At 38.8% G+C, this 16,629-nt stretch overlaps 1 protein-coding gene across 1 annotated transcript in view; it reads right to left on the bottom strand.

Moving 5' to 3' along the window:
• lrp5 (low density lipoprotein receptor-related protein 5) overlaps positions 1–16,629 on the bottom strand; it is a 48,432-nt gene that overhangs the window by 21,572 nt on the left and 10,231 nt on the right. The window contains exons 2-10 of the mRNA XM_031753495.2: positions 12,511–12,711; positions 12,137–12,353; positions 9,412–9,480; positions 9,126–9,254; positions 5,950–6,146; positions 5,675–5,806; positions 1,008–1,096; positions 704–922; positions 263–351 (exon numbers count right to left, since the gene is read on the bottom strand). Of these exons, the coding sequence (XP_031609355.1) occupies positions 263–351; positions 704–922; positions 1,008–1,096; positions 5,675–5,806; positions 5,950–6,146; positions 9,126–9,254; positions 9,412–9,480; positions 12,137–12,353; positions 12,511–12,711 (1,342 nt within the window). The remainder of the gene's footprint in view (positions 1–262; positions 352–703; positions 923–1,007; positions 1,097–5,674; positions 5,807–5,949; positions 6,147–9,125; positions 9,255–9,411; positions 9,481–12,136; positions 12,354–12,510; positions 12,712–16,629) is intronic.

Raw genomic sequence — 16,629 nt, 5'->3', positions numbered from 1 at the left:
TTAGGCAGGTATTCTTTTTGAAGCTTGCAAAAGAAATTTCACATTCCTCACAGTAGACGATTATTTGTAAAATGTAATGTTATGATATAAAACAGTTTTTTTCTTTCTTTCGTCGTTTCAACATCAAAATCAATATTTCCCAACTTGGAACACTTGGGACTGCCTTTTCATTTGCATGTTATAAACTCATATATGTATAAGATGACTTTTGTATGTTGGATGACAGCTGTGTTCAGGTGGGAGAGCCAACTGAAATACTCACCCATTAACAGGGTCCAGAACAATGGCTCTGGGTTCTTCCAAGTTCTCAGAAATCAAAATTTTCCGAGAGGTTCCATTTAGCCTGGTAACCTGCAACACCACATAACATTCCAATGTTATAATGTAACACAACAATGCAACATATTTTTATATTTATTCAAACGGTTTGTTTGCATAGTTTGATAGTCTTTTCTTTTTGAGTAATAATCACCAGAAGCTGTCTTGTCAATTGCACAGGCATAAACTTCAAATGTCTGATTGGTAATGGGTTCACACAGATCCAAAACTATGTAGACACGCATTACAAGTGACCCAGTTAGACTTTTGTGTTCAATTCTGTTTAAATATAAACCATGTAGCATAAGAGTAAACTGTACTTAGAGTTTTGCATAGTCAATTCGAAAAAACAAATAAAATCTCTAATGTATCAAATCAGATATACCTCAATCCGATCAGTGCCAGTGTCAGTCCAGTACAGGTTTCTGGCAACCCAGTCGACAGCAATGCCATCTGGGTGGTTGATCTCCGTGGTAACCAACATCGTTGCATTACTGCCATCAATGCTCGATCGTCGAATGGCCCGAACCTCATCATCCGTCCAATAGACATAACCTTCAACTGGGTCATAATCTATAGCTATGGCATGGCGAATGTTATCAACCTGCATAATTAGAGGAACATCAATGACCCTCAGGAACCCTAAGTCAGGTAATTCAGGAGCAGTCAATCTTTCTATGTATTTTTACCTGCAGTACTATGTCTGTGAAATCTGGCAGGTCCAGTGAGATCCTCCTAAGGTCCGTCCGTCGAGCCAGCAACAGAACTTGCTCTGCTCCTAAACAAGACAGACAGTTATTAATAAGTGATTAGTAATTTATTATTACACTATAGAAATAATGCAATGTATTCTATATACTACAAGCACTTCATATACTTCACATCCATGACTAATATAGAATCCTCATTTAACTTAACCTGTATGTCTTTGGACTGTGTGAGGAAGCTGAACCTGAAATAAACTGCGTACCTGAAGTAAACCCATGCAGGCATAAGGAGAACATGCAAACTCTGCATAAAAAAGTCCCAGCCAGGGTTTAAACCCAAAACATTCTTGCATGTCGCCCAAGCACAAGGACAAAGTGGCACAATGGCAAAAATCCCAGTTCAAGTCATTTGTAAAGCATGTTATGTACTGCCTTCTGACTTGGACACTGCAGACGGTTTCCCTGAAAACTACCACAATAACCCCTGACATCAAATAAGATGATTCTTGAAGGAAATTGATACAGAATTTTGCTTTTTGTGAATGGATTTAAAGAACTTTTAAAATTCAACTCCTACCCCCCCACCCCAAAAAACACATGTTTAATATTGTTAATAATATTAGCTGTAGTGGTATCTTAACACAATGAGACAGCATTAGGCTGGAGGCTTCTATCCTGCATATCTAGGACTAATCTGCTGTTTAGTCATAGTTATTATGCACAAATGCCCATCAGACATTTCTCTCCCATTTGGAAAATCGAACATTTTCCAAAGCCTCTGTTATTTAAACATTTATATCAAGAAGCCATCCAGCAAATCCAAGATGGAGTAGTTGGTATCAGGGTTGGAGCCAAAGCCCACAACCCAATATAAATCTGTCTGTTGTCAAAAAAGATTTCAAGCCTGAGCCAAGCTTGCACTATTATCAGTTTCCTTGCCTCCTCCTTACTCCAACCAGTCTGGAAACAAAGGGCTCTGCTATCCTGGGGGATTCTCCACTGTGCTTGGCTGTTGATTGATTTAACAGGAGCCAAACTCACCTCATGGGAGACAATTAACTATTTTTCTTTGTGTCTTACACCTCTGATTCTGAGGTGCTCGGATTATAAAAAGTTAAAAGTGTTTCTTTCTATTTTCCTATTTGATTTATCTTTCAAATCAATTCACTCAAATCATAAGACAAAGCAGTTACTGTACAACACGTCTGTAAAATAAATTACAAAACCTACAGACAATAAAGATATGTAACTGAATGTTACAAAATACATACCATGCTGAATTTTACTCTATCTGGATAAACCTCTAAGAAGTAAAATCTCATTTTTGAGGCCTCCAAATGTCAGCCTAAATATAAGCTCAGATAAAACACACTTCTCCAACGTGTCAGCAAAAGCTTTAATCTGTGTTCTTTCAGCTGCACAACCAGCCAAAATCTGGCATCTCTCAGCCTTGGCACCAATCAGATTTTACAATGAGAGTTATTCATCGTTACTTAAACGTCTGAGGCAAGGCGGGATAAATAAAGGAAGAGAATGAAGAGAAAAGAGGGACAGCATCTGTGATTCCACTCTTCTCTTCGCTTGACTTCATTTTGAGACACTTAAAGACCCCTAACAAACAGTCTTACACACACACACACACACACACACACACACACACACACACACACACACACACACACACACACACTCTCACTCTCTACAGGCAGCGCAATAACAAACGCCTTCAATTTAACCAGCCAAGCAAAACAAATTAGAAGCACGCACAAAAACACAAAGACACACACACACCCACAGACACACAAACTGCAGCCTGACACAATAGGGCATTGTTGTTTTTATTGTCAACAGTGGCTAAGTGATTGGTTGGCATGCTTCATTCAAATTTAATACATTCCCATAACACAGCCTAACAGACACAGAAAACTCTAATACAGTGTTGTGCTATTATAGAATAAAGCTCTATTGTTTTAGCCTCATGGGAATCAGCATGGTGGCTGGTCAGCTAACTGTTAAACTACAGGGTTCACTTTACTGGTCATTTTACTTGTTTTCTAGCTGATGCACCCCACTCTGCATCACATTTCACACACCAAACACAGTGGTAAATGGCGTCGGCAAGAGTAAACACTAATTATTCTAGGAAACTACAAATAGTACTGGGTTACTATAGAATGAATATGGTTAGCACTAGGGGTGGGTTTTTATTATCGATTTATCGATTAAAATCGATTCTGGCTTGGATAACGTGAAATCGATTCATTAAAATCCTGAATCGATTTTTTAATATAAATTTATTTTGCCCGAAATGCCAGAATCTCAGGTGAAACCTCACAAAATTTCAACAACCACCAAACAGCTAAGACAGTAAATGAGAGCAGGTACACGGATTCTGCACAAAGACGTAAACACACAGCGCGACCCGCGGATCAGAATCAGTGAGATGTCGCCTTTCTCACCCGACGGCACGGACACGGTCGGGGCTGAAAGCCGACAGCTCGCTGATCCTGATCTGTCGGCAGGTCTGCGCTTTGTGTTCACGCCCTTTTTGCGCTGATTCTAAAGCTGTTAGTTTTATCTCTCTCCAAACAATATTGACCGAACCAGCTGCAAAAGAAGATCCAAACTACGCTTCACATAAACATCGTCATGAAATCACTCTGACATTTACTGTTTTGCTTCCACCACACTTCATGCACAGCTCTCTCTCTCTCTCTCTCTCTGTACTTCAAGAACAGTTTCCCGTCTAAAAATCTGTTTTCTGCATTATTCGCTTGCTTGTTATGCACAAGTCTACTGTTGTTTACAGCGCTGTCGGACGCTGTTTTTTTTTCCGTTTTACATACTTCCGAAAAGAAAACCTAATTTCTGCCGTTCAATACTGAACAAATTTAAACTTTTTAAAATGATGCAAAATGCAAAACGCTTAGCCGTGTCTCTAATAAAACCGCTGTAATGTCAGAAGTAACGTTCATATGTTGATTAATGGTTTTCTTTCGTTTTTGATGTACTGCAGAATACTTTTATAAAATCCCAGGCCAGGAAAACCACCATGCTTTTGTTTTATCTTCAGCTACTTTGACACAAAGGCATCTGCTGTGACGCTCACACCTTTGATAAAGTCTTGCGCGTGTCAGCTTCCTTTTTATAGATACACAAATATGTAAATGTACTGATCTGAATTATAATATTTCTGACTGTCAAAATTTCCCAGATTCAAATCAAATTGAATCGAATCGAATTGAATCGAATTGAATTGAATCGAATCGTGGATCGAATCGATTCGGGACCTTGTGAATCGGAAACGAATCGGTTCTAGAAATCAGTGACGATACCCAGCCCTAGTTAGCACAGATATGAAGATGTAATTAATGATTAGATATATAATTTATACTCACTATATATTAATTGCCCTTCATCTGTGGTATCATATTCAAAACAATCACATATTTATTAAAGAAGTCATTTGTTGTTGTCCATTCAGTAAAATTTCATGGTTTTGCTGATCATGGTGTTAAGTTTTTATTTAAACGGTTTGCTAGCATTGCTACCATTCTCTGAGCTTTTCACTACATTTCATAGACTTATAGACAGGTTGTTGTTTCACAGATTCTGATTAAGCTATAACTTTAATTTGTTATAACTTATATCTAGAACTTTATTAATTTGACATTACTCCTCCACATATGCTAATTTCTCATGAGCAACATTTAAACCCTTTAGAACTGAGGAGGCAATAACTTACTCATGTGGCAGAAATACCAGAAAAGTCCAGAATTATTATGTTACAGAACACAATACATAATTTTTCAGTTCAATGGAATTAATTTTATTTATATATTTTGTCTACTCACACCAGATGCCCCTCTGAGCCTGGTTCTGCCAAAGGTCTCTTCTTTTTAAAAGGGAATCCTTCCCCATTGCACAAAGTTCTTGCAAATAGGAAACTGTTTGAGTGTTGGAGTCACAATCTAATAATATATCTATCCTGAAGCAACTATTATTGATAACTACCATTTGAAAAAGTATTACATTAATTTTTTCTTTGTGCACGGCACGCATAATGAATTTTCATGATAAATTACTGAATTCATCTGTGATAAACAACTAAATCTACTTCATTCCTATATGCAGACCAACAATGGAACAAGCCAAGGTGGTATGGGAACAAACAAAAATGTAAAATTAAGCAGAATTTGATTTTAAAAAATGCAGCCTACCCTACCCCTGGTTCCCATGTGACATGCAAACACCCCAGACAAAAATAAAGAATGCCAAAGAATAGAGAAAATGGACAAACAGACCCAGTACAAAAACTAAACTTAAAAACTAAAACTGAAGGAATAGAGCCATTCCTTTACAACAAATGGTAAGTAGACTAATACTTCTATAGCAAATTTCTACTCAATTTGAGCAGTAAAAACAAAGCTACCACAGGTCTCATCCACCCAATCACACACGTTCATACAGTGCTTTTATCCGTACCTAAGCACTTTTAACTACACGTCCATTCTGTCGCTCTCTCTCTAGTGGATACATTGGGGGTAACTTGGGGTTCAGTATTTTGCCCAAGAACACTCTGACACATGGACAGGAGAAGAAAAGGTTTGGTTTATTCTGAGGTTATAGTAATGTAAATGGATCCATACCTGGTTTGCATGTCTTTCTGTCTGGTTTAAGCTGCACGCCAGTGGGGCAGGCGCAGCTATAGAAAGGCTCAACTGGAGAGAGTAAGCAGAGGTGACTGCAGCCTCCATTATCGGTACTGCATGGTGTCTGGACTGCAACAAAAATACACGTTGGGGGGAGAATAAGCAGAGAGATCATTAAATAATTACCAGAAAGTAGATCAAAATTGGCCAGAATTACTCCACCTACAAACCTAATCTACAAACACAAATGTAAAACAGTCTGAAACACGTACTGTCTGGTTGGCGGTAGGGCTCCAGAACCTGTATGTCCATAGGAGAGTAAATCCCACTGAGGATCTCTCTGGTTTTGTCTCCACTGTGTTTGCTACAGGCGTGGATGGAACGAGTCTGCCAGTCGGTCCAGTATAATGTCTCCTCAGACAATGTCAGGGCAAAAGGATGGGTCAGGGTGCCTTCCACCACTGTTTCACTGCAGGATGAAATAAAAGCTTATTAATTCATGTCATTAAAAATGCATTTAGAAATGCTGATACACGGAATTAATGAATAAATATAAACAACTTGATTTAGTGTTTTTTTTTTTGTTTGTTCTATAATGTACTTAAAATCAACATTGGTGTTAGTATTCATGTTTGCAAATTTAACTGTACTTCCATTAACACTTTAACTGATCTTACCAATGACTCACGGGACTATATTTCTCAAACCATAGAAATGCTCAGTCAAACAATTTTGAAGACCAAAGACAAGAAAAGGATTCTTAGGACCAGAACTGCAAACTCGTGTGTTCAAATGAAATTTTGGTTCAGTGGAGGCAATGTAGGAATGAAACTGTCCTCTTTAGAACATAAATATCTGCACCATATAACGGCACATTCAGGTGCAACCTCACCAACTCTATCGTTAATATCAAAAAACTACAGAAAACAAAAAGTGGAGAAGTGTTTGAGGAATCGCTGATAAGGAATAAATGTTTCATTTCTGAAACACAATCATGTAAAGAAAAACATAAAGAAAACACAAAGGACTGTCTGTAACCACTCATCATTCTTAGTTACATGCCTGAGTGTGTTTGTGTGTGTGTGCATTAGGAAACAGGAAAAATGTAACTAACTCCAGATTTCAAAGCTTTGTCCAGCTTTTGTATGTAATTGAGGGCGTGAGCAGAAATTCATTTGCAGACAAACATTATCCAGTCTGATAATTACTACAAGTTCTACAGTTACAAGTAAAAGGCCTGTGTGACTTGTTCTAGACAGAAACATCATCAATCCAAAGCAGTGCTGGTAAATCCTGTGACACACAAAAATCCAGGATCTATGTTCAGGGATGGGCAGGATTTTATCAAACTAGGAAATTAAGATGAGCACTGTTTCTGTTTCTCTTAAAGAAAGTATGTCTGTTTCTCTAGTTCCTTCTCCTTGTTTTTTCCAGTCCTTATTTTCCCAGTGCTCTGGTACATCTGGTCGAATTCCATTAACTATGTTTAAAAGGTCAGTAACTGGAAATCTTTTACAGATGGACTGAATGTTGGTGGGCTAACTAACTATCAGTAATATAATATAGTAACTAACAGTTATGTGTGCTTTACAGTGCACTATTTGGTACACTCATTTTTTGGATGGAAACAAAAAGAGAAAAAGAGTTAAAGAGCATATGTGGAGAAAAAAGGCCGATAGAAGGAAAAAGAAACAAAAGAAAATCCTGAGCTGTGAGCAAAATGCAGTGTGTGTGTGTGTGTGTGTGTGTGTGTGTGTGTGTGTGTTTTGACTGGGGAATCCACACCACAGCTCTGTTTGTCTTGGACTATTCCATCTATTTTTTTTATTCGGTCTGTGCAGCTATTTTTCACTTCCCACCTCCATTTTTCTGTTCCCAGTGAAAACTCAAAGCGTTATTTGCTGATCGTTGATGTTTTTATTCTTGATCCTGATTAAGAATTTTGAAAAGCATGTTTTATTTCTGCCTTAATTAAAGAGATACTGTCATAATAGGTGACTGTTGACAATTGAAAGAACTATATGAAGTAAGACATCAGTAAATCTCATCTATCTTGTACAGTAACAAATATTGTTCTCACATAAAATGTCAATAGTGCTTCAAATCAGTGCTAGACTGAGCTAGCGTTTTCTATTTCTAATTCAATACTGATACCTTGGGTACCAAGAATCAATAAATACCAGTGATAAGACAGAGACAGGGAATGTATATGTTAAAGACATCCTCAACTTAAACATTGATCTTCTAACTTTGGCAAGATACACTGAAAAAAAAATATTGGTGATGTTCATCTAATTTATTTGAATTAGCTTCCATGTCTGCTCTAAGTGAGCGTCATCATGCTGTAGCACACTGCTGTCATTAAAAGTTGCAGTACTTTCCTTGTTTCCTGCACCTCTTTATGCATTTTATGTAGATAAGACAGCTGGAACGAAACATTAAAAATTCAGTTTATGACAATATATTACATATCATTAGCGTACTTAAAGCATTTCAAGCGTCCTTCTATCGTCTACCATGTACATTGTAATTTAACCCCTAATGCATGTAGTGCATCTGTCCTGTCTGCCTCTCCTCCCCCAACAGGTTGCAGAACGAGGCCCAGGGAGGAGCAGCCGTCTGCTGTGACCTGTTAAAAGGGAGTTTTTCCTTCCTACTGTCAACAAAGTGCTGTTTTCTCTGAATTAGTGTAGGGTTGGGGCATGGGGTTGAGAGATATTGGCTTGACATAACTGGGCTCATCTCAAAGCACAAGCTTGGTTTGAAACCAGTCTCCTGGAGAGGGGCTAGCCTCTGTTCCACTCTAAAGTTGCACTCAGTAAGAGGCAACAAAAGGGGATTTGGTTATACTGGCTTATTGTCTTTGCAGTGTAGTTTTCACCAGTGGACCAGAACAACAGTCAGGGTCTGCGGTAATGTAAAATGCTTTACGGGTCTGAAGTGTCAAAGAGAGAGATGAGCGTGAAATCGATGCTGTCGATTTCTCGGACACCTACGTCACAAGCTGTGGATAGTGACTGGAAGAATACGTTTGAAGAAGTAAGCTGCAGAGGTGGAGGGTTCACCATTAGATTAGGTCTCCTGGTCTACCTTAGATTGGTTGTCCCTCATAAACAGAAGGCTTATAAAACAGGTGGATAAGGATTCTGTGCACACAAACACAGAGCTGTATGTTTCAGAAAACAACATTAGGGAAGTCTTTAGCATACTCATAACAGTAAAAGAACCACTGTCTGAGGTTTTGGATTACAGTATATGGATCCCCATATACTGAACTGAATGAAAAGAAAGGAGGAAAAGCATACATCATTACACTCTTGGTTTAAATTCATTCTAAGACAGTCTTTTACACACCCACACACACACACACACACGCACACACACGCACACGCACACACACACACACACACACACACACACACACGCAGATAGATATAAAGCTGCATACCGTGCCGATCCATCCAGATTGGCTCTATGAATGAAGCTGAGTTTGGCATCAGCCCAGTACAACTTCTGTTCCACCAGGTCTATGGTGAGACCGTTGGGCCAGTAAATGTCCTCCTTCACTATTACTTTCCTGTTACAAGACAGAGATGCTTAGAATTGAGATTTTTTTTAAACTTTTTAATGTAACTTTTTTCTAACAAAAAGTCCACACTACAAAAATAAAACTACAACTAGCATACTACTGTAAACACAGAAGATCTGAGTGCAGTCTTATGTAGTTACTGTACCTGTTGCTGCCATCCATGCCAGCACGCTCGATCCTAGGTTCCTCCCCCCAGTCTGTCCAGTACATGTAGCTGAAGGGAAAAGCAAAGAAATATATCACTCATACACATAACATTAAAACCAAAACGGTTTTGTTCTTTTTTTATTTATTTATTTTTTATTTAGTTAATTAGTTAGTTGTTTTTTTGTGGAAAAGTTTTTTGTTGGTGGACGATATCAAAATATAACTTTTTGGTTTGAATGATAAACGTTCTGTTGGTAACAGGAAAATCCTGAGCTCCATCAGGACCTTATCCCATCTTATAAATATGTTGTTACTGTCAGGGTTTGGAGTTATTTTGCTTAATCTAAACCTCCACTGATGGAAGAAAGTTTTAAATTTTAAGTTACACAAAGAAAAATTTCAGGAAAGGTGCAAGTTTTGTATAGTTCCCCTTTCACAGATATGTAATACTGGATAACTTGCTTCAGTGAAGTAAATAACTAAAGTTAAATTTGTACTTTTCGTTTGTTTTAATAATTGTTCTAATTATACTGACTTGATATCTATATGCTACTCACAGTGGTGGTATAGTGGTGCAGCAGCTGGTACTGCTGCTTGACAGCGAAAAAAGGTCCTGGGTTTGAATCTGCAGTTTGCATGTTCTCCCTGAGACAATGTGGGTTTACCTCCAAAGGAATGCATCTTAGGTCATGTGGTTATTCTAAATTGGCCTTGGATGCGAGGTAGATAAAGTGTAGTAATAAATAAAAGGCACGTATGAATCGATGGTTAATGTGGTTTGCAGTCTGAAGAAGTCTGAGTGGTCAGTATGAATAGAAAAGCATTATAAATGCCAGTCCATTTGTACAAAAACTATTCTTACACTCCTGCAACTGTAGCTAAAGAATTGAAATGAGAAACCTGGGAATAATGTGTATATATACAATATTGTCTTTGCATCTCAATGTGGTCATTTATGTTTTTTAAAACATGATTCCATATATATATACTCTATATATACTACAGATTCAATGACCCCACCTGTAGTAACATTTCACTGGCACTGTAATGTGAATGCAGATGCTTCATAAGAATTTAATCAACCTGCCTGAGTTTCATCTTTTCTCACACCACCAATGATTATTTTCTTTAAAATGGAAAAAATTGGCCTGAAACTCCAACACAGAAACACCCTGTGGTTCTCGTGCTCTATAAAAAATGTTATCTGACGATCTAACTTTTTCGGTCATTGACATGTTTTTTAGCCTGTGGTGAAAAACTGTTCTTACTGTGAAAGATACATAATGCAAGTTAAAGAAAATGATTTCAGAGATCCCACAGATGATTTAGGAGTCAACTCAGTAAAATTGTGTATTTAAGGGAAAAACACATTTAAACATAAAAAGGTCAAATACCTTTAATGCAATAACAAGAAATGTGATTTCCAGCTCCACTGTTCTAGTCAGACTGAATTTACCTGCAACATTTTCCTTGTGTCGTCTGATGTTCTCAGGTGCAGTTTATTTTGTCATAATAAAAAGAAGTTAAAAAAAAAACAAGCCTCTGAAAGGGGAACTTTGTATAAAAATGGCTGTAGTTCATAAAAAATGTTCTTAATGCCTTGAATTAAAGGCAAAAGCAAAAACAAACAAAAAAAAAAGGTGTCACTATCCATACACTTAAGGACCTAATTGTATGAACAAGGCGCTGTTTAGCAGGGTTTTTTTAACCTTTATTTATACAGGTATTCCCATTGAAACTCAACGTCTAATTTACAAGAGAAACCTGTTTCAGACAAACATATTAAAATGTAAACTTCTTTTTCCTACACCTAACCAAGCAGTTTTGGTTCTTAAACCTATTAAAACAGTGAAAGTAAAGTGCAAACCATAAAGCTCCTAAATGGGACACAACCTGTCTGGGTTGGAAACCCTGTGACTTCTTACATTACAGCCAAAGAAGAGAGGCAAAGAACACCTTCTGTGTACATTTGGGACCCACTGACAATTTTACTCTTTGGATAAGAAAGCTTTGCCTACCTGTCTTTTTTTTTTATCTGTGTATGTGCAGCATTTCCAGCAACATTTTCAGCTGCTCTTAGCTCAATTGTTCAGTAACCCAGTGTGGTAAAGAGTGATTCTCATCCTCTCTGAATATTTGATCTAAGCTAATCTACTGTGGTAGCATATAGAGGTAAAATTATAAAAACTGTGTCACTGTCACCGTATCAGTGTTTTTAGTTTTTTTTTTTTAGATGAATTGCTATTTCTTAGTGCCCCAAATGTGTTTATCTCTGTGTTCAGCTTGCCCTGTCATTAATTCAGTCAGCCAGACTCATTTTCCATCATCCCCCCACTCATTATAAGGTCAATATAATCATAAAAAACAGTACAAGTTTTTTTTTCCCCACAAAAACAACATTAGATGTATTTTTGAACAACAATAGTGAGCTCCCCAGTTTCATTGGGGACAATATGAGCTATAAAAGATCAAATCAGCAGAATCAGTAGAGCCAAGAAACTAGCTAGCTACTTCCATGGTTATAAAATGTAAAAAAGAGAAGATTTTTGATATCCATATCAGTTTTACACCCAATTATTAATTTGATGTAGAATCTGGTCTGTGGTTTGATTGTGAGGATATTTTGCATAGCCTACACCCCCACACAATATCTGATCCATTCAATAACAAAAAATAAGTGGTGTCAGACACATCTTTGCACATTTCTGCGTGTATTTTGTTACCGTTGGCCAGGGTTGAGAGCGATAGCCCTGGGCTGGTCCAAGTCCATCCAGAACAACACCTTTCTTGAGGTTCCATCTAGGTTGGCCACTTCAATGCGATTGGTCTCTGAGTCCGTCCAGTAGAGCTTTTTACCCAACCAGTCACAGGCCAGCCCATCAGGACTGTCTAACCCTGATACTACCACAGTCTGGCCTGTTCCCAGTGCCTCTTTAAGGGCTGTAGGTAAAAAAAAAAAACTCAGTTGAAACTGTTACATGAAAAAGGGTTTATACTTCAATAAATCATTAACACATGCAGCAATAGTTATTTTAGCTTTTTACGAGAAAGTCCTCACCAAGCAGAAGAATTAAAAGTAAACAGTGTGTAGTCTTACAGTTAGAAGACTGATTCCAGTGAGTCTGTTTGATGGCTTCTTCACTGACATCCGTCCAAAATATCAGACGTTCAGAATACAAGAAGTCCACAGCTGCTGCATCTTCCAGGTCACTCACGATGATGGCGGACTCCCCTCGGACACCATCTGCATCTACCAATCGCACGTCACGCCGATTGGCAAAAAGAAGGAGCGGTGACCCTGGAATGGAAAAGATCCTTTATGTAACATTTCATATATCACTCAGATTTCTCACAATGTTATTTCATACAGAGATGCAAAGATGCTTATATTATAGCAGTTATTGGATTTCACTGGTTTGCTAAAAAAAAAATTTGGATCTGGCTTTAGCAATCTGACTAAAGCTTTCAACTAGGGATGGGTACCGGTGTTCTGACATAAACGGTAGTAACCAGACCGAAAAGCAGCATTTCGGTGCTTTATTTCGGTGCCTTTTTTTTCCTGAGCCAATTCTAGCCAATCATTTTACGTTTCCGAGGATAGTAGGCGGGGCCAGGTACGTACGTTCTTTTAGAGCAGAGCTACAGATTAAAAATGCCCAAGGCGAAGTGGTCAAAAGTCTGGCTGTACTTCACAGCAAAAGATGCAAACTCAGCAGCCTGCAACAAGTGCTTTAAGCTGATACTGTGATACTGTCAAAGGAGGTAACACCTCAAATCTGATGAAACACCTGGCGACGCATAGCGGTTTTTTTAAAGCCGAGAAATGCACAGTGTTTGATAGCTTGCTGCGAGACCTCACACCGTGCACATCTACTGCGGGTGTGGCAACATCCCCCAAAAACCCGAAGAGTAGAGTCCTGGCCCCTAGCCCTGTCAGCGTAGCAGAAATGGTGACGGATGATGATGGCAGCAGCCGCCGTTCTCCTCTGCGTGAGTAGCTTCATGTTGTTCGTGTGTAATTAACGTTGAGTACGCTAACCACATTATTACATTAATGCATGTAAGGTGAACTAGCAAACACCGTCGTAGTTACATGCGGCTGTCTTCTTGTTTGATGGCAGATACTCCCTTCACCCTGGCCAAAAAGGCTAAAATGACCAAAGAAAAAGTGGAAAACAGTTAAACATGAGAGGTTTTTGGACAAAGTTTATGTTTTTTCCATTGTTTAAGCACTGCTTCCAGCCAAGAGTGATACCACATATCCCCTATAGCTGCAGAAAAGGCTAACATTGTTATCATTTTACAAAAAAAACAGCTGAACATGAGAGGTTTTTAGACCAATTTTGATTTCTCCATTCTTTAAGCACCGGTTTGAGCACCGTTTAAGCACCGGCACCGTTTCAAAAGTACCGGTTTGGCACCGGTATCGGATAAAACCTAAACGATACCCATCCCTACTTTCAACTGATATCACGGCAATTCTCTCGAAAAATGAAGAAGCCTTTTCAAACAAAATGCTGCTATATTTCTTCTGAATATTCTAATTTTTGTCTTTTTACCAAGTACAGACTGAAGATGATTTTTCCTGGAAATATGTGGAAAACATCCAAAAGACTGACAAACACTCATTTCAGGGAGTTAGTGCATTGGGAAAAAAAATGCATTTTGGAGTCTCCATAATCTAACCTTCCGTGTCTCCTATAAGATCAGCAGAGGGGGAAATTAATGCATTATGCAATTATTACGGTACCACTATCCACCCTCTATAATGCAGAGACACACACCTGGGAGTTTATTTTGCAGTTCTAGCACGTGTTACACCAGCGGAAGCCTTTTCTCTGTACCTACAGTTCTACTGACTCTCTGCTTTTATACGTGTAAATTGGCTAACTGTTCTCTCCTCCTCTCTGCACGGCACACACACACACAGTGGTGTCTTTCACATGCCCAGTGAACTACAATCCTTTTCTGAGCTCAGAATTAAATATACATAAAAAATACTGATGCTGATTCTAGACCCACACACAGTCAAGTTCACAATAGAATACAAAACAAACCAGGGCAATATAAGAAAAATGTTTGTACAAGAAAGCATTCCCACTCTGTCCCAACCATGCGGTAAGTATGCAAATGTCAGGGTCCAGATTCCATAAACCCATGTCTTTGTCAGTGCGGTTCAGTAACTCAAGAGATGTTGTCCTCCCACTGTTGAAGCCAGTAGTGATCACAGCAGCTGCCACAGTGCCTCTGGGGAATCTTGTGGTTTTGGCCAGGCAGGGTGGCAGAGCTACTACGCTGTGGTTTGGCACAACCGTGCCTCCTGTAATCCCACAGAACGAAGCCAGTCTGCCTCTGTTAGTACGAACGCTGCCCAGAAACAATACCCAAGCCCTAAAAGACACATGGTACTGCTTTTATTAAACATAAGGCAATGTTCATCTAGCAAGCAAAAGCTCTCTGTTCAGTGCCAGGACGAGCGGGGATTGCACCAGGAAGGGCATCTGATGTAAAAATCTGCCAAGTCAAACATATGGATCTACCTGCTGTGGAGACCCTAAGCGAGCAGCCGAAAGTAGTCTCTACTGCTCTTACTGAAATCAAATTACAAAGGCAAAAGCAACCACGGTGGTGCGGTGGATAGCACTGTTGCCTCACAGCAAGGTCTGCGTTCGATTCGGGTTTGAGTTCAGGGCCTCTCTGTGTGGAGTTTGCATGTTCTCCCCATGTTTGCGGGGGTTCTTCCTCCCACAGTCCAAAGACATGCAGTTAGTAGGGTTAGGTTAACTGATGATTCTAAATTTCCCATAGGTGTGAATGTGAGTGTAAATGGTTATGTCTCTGTGACAGGCTGGCGAACGGTCTACTGCGTATCATTCATGCTGAAACACCCAAATAAATAACAAGAGAAAATAAATTAATAATACCTAATCAAACCAATAATTCTTTAAAATATTTACTTCAAACACAAAGTTGCTATGTTACTAGAGAGAAAATAGATAGCTTAACTGTAACAGTAATGAAACAGATACATTAAACAAAATGACAGGAAATTACAGCAATTCACATCAAGTGAGTGGGCATCACGTGTCCATGCTCATCCACACTCAGGCTACACCCTTGCCTAAACCCTACAGTGTGCTTCCAGTAGTGAAAAAGAGTCTGAAGCGGTGCTGTTTGCTACATGGCAGAAATGACAACTGTGGATAATGTCCAGAAGTGATTCTCCTAACAGAGGTAGGATTTCATGTATGAAACCAGCTAAGCAGAGGAGGCCCCCCTGATGGACAAGGACAGGGATAACTCTGGGAATCAGAGAGCAGATACATTTAAGTGACTTTCAACACACTGGCAGTTTTTTAGTTGGTGGAAAAAAACCTGGCAATCAGCTTGAAATGAATATAAAGAAGGCAGCAACACAAAGTTTAACACAGGTTACTCTTACAGTTTAATTGAACTGTGTTTTCTCTATCACTTATTTATTTTGTACAAAGAAAATCAAAACAATAATTTAAAGACCAACTTCCAGTTTAGTAACCTCAGTGAAAAAAATGTGCTGGAAAATTATCTATACATGCTAAAATAGCAACTAAAGTAATTTTTATAACAGTGTTTATTCCTTCCTCAAAAAACACAGGGCTGAGCATAAGAATGAGAGTGCCGTTCTTATGATCCGATGACTGAGTGCTGGGGGTTTTTCCTACTGTTGCTATTTTGCTAAAGGAGATGTTTTTTTTACATTCATGGGGGACTCTCAGAGAGCTTATTATACTCTGTGGAGTTTCATTTTTGTTATTGATGAATAAGAATATAAACTTTGTTAGTTTTAATGTAAACGGGCTGAATGGACCAGTTAAAAGAAAGAAAGTTTTAAACCAGCTGTTGTAAAGGCTCACCTTTCAGCACATTCACTTCACCAGATGCACCTTGTTTCTTTTCCTCACCTTTGATTGGGGGTGGTGCTTGGCCTTAATTGCACTCACCTGTCACTCGTTATATAAGGACTGCACTCACCTAGACCTCACTCTTTCTTCACTCCCACATGGGGCGGCAGCTGAGGTGAGTTTCTGTTTGAGTCTCCTGAGTTCATGTATTATTTTGAGTTACTTAACATACTTTGTCCTTTTTAGAGATAGCAGTCCATGTGTGTCTTTCCTTTACCCATTATTCAATAAAACGACAAAACCTGCAAATGATTGATGACTGCTTATTCTCATTC

Source organism: Oreochromis aureus, linkage group 7, assembly GCF_013358895.1.
Source record: "Oreochromis aureus strain Israel breed Guangdong linkage group 7, ZZ_aureus, whole genome shotgun sequence".
NCBI classification, from domain to species: domain Eukaryota; kingdom Metazoa; phylum Chordata; class Actinopteri; order Cichliformes; family Cichlidae; genus Oreochromis; species Oreochromis aureus.
Note: the sequence above shows the minus strand (reverse complement) of the source record. Positions and strands in the feature narration are given on the sequence as shown.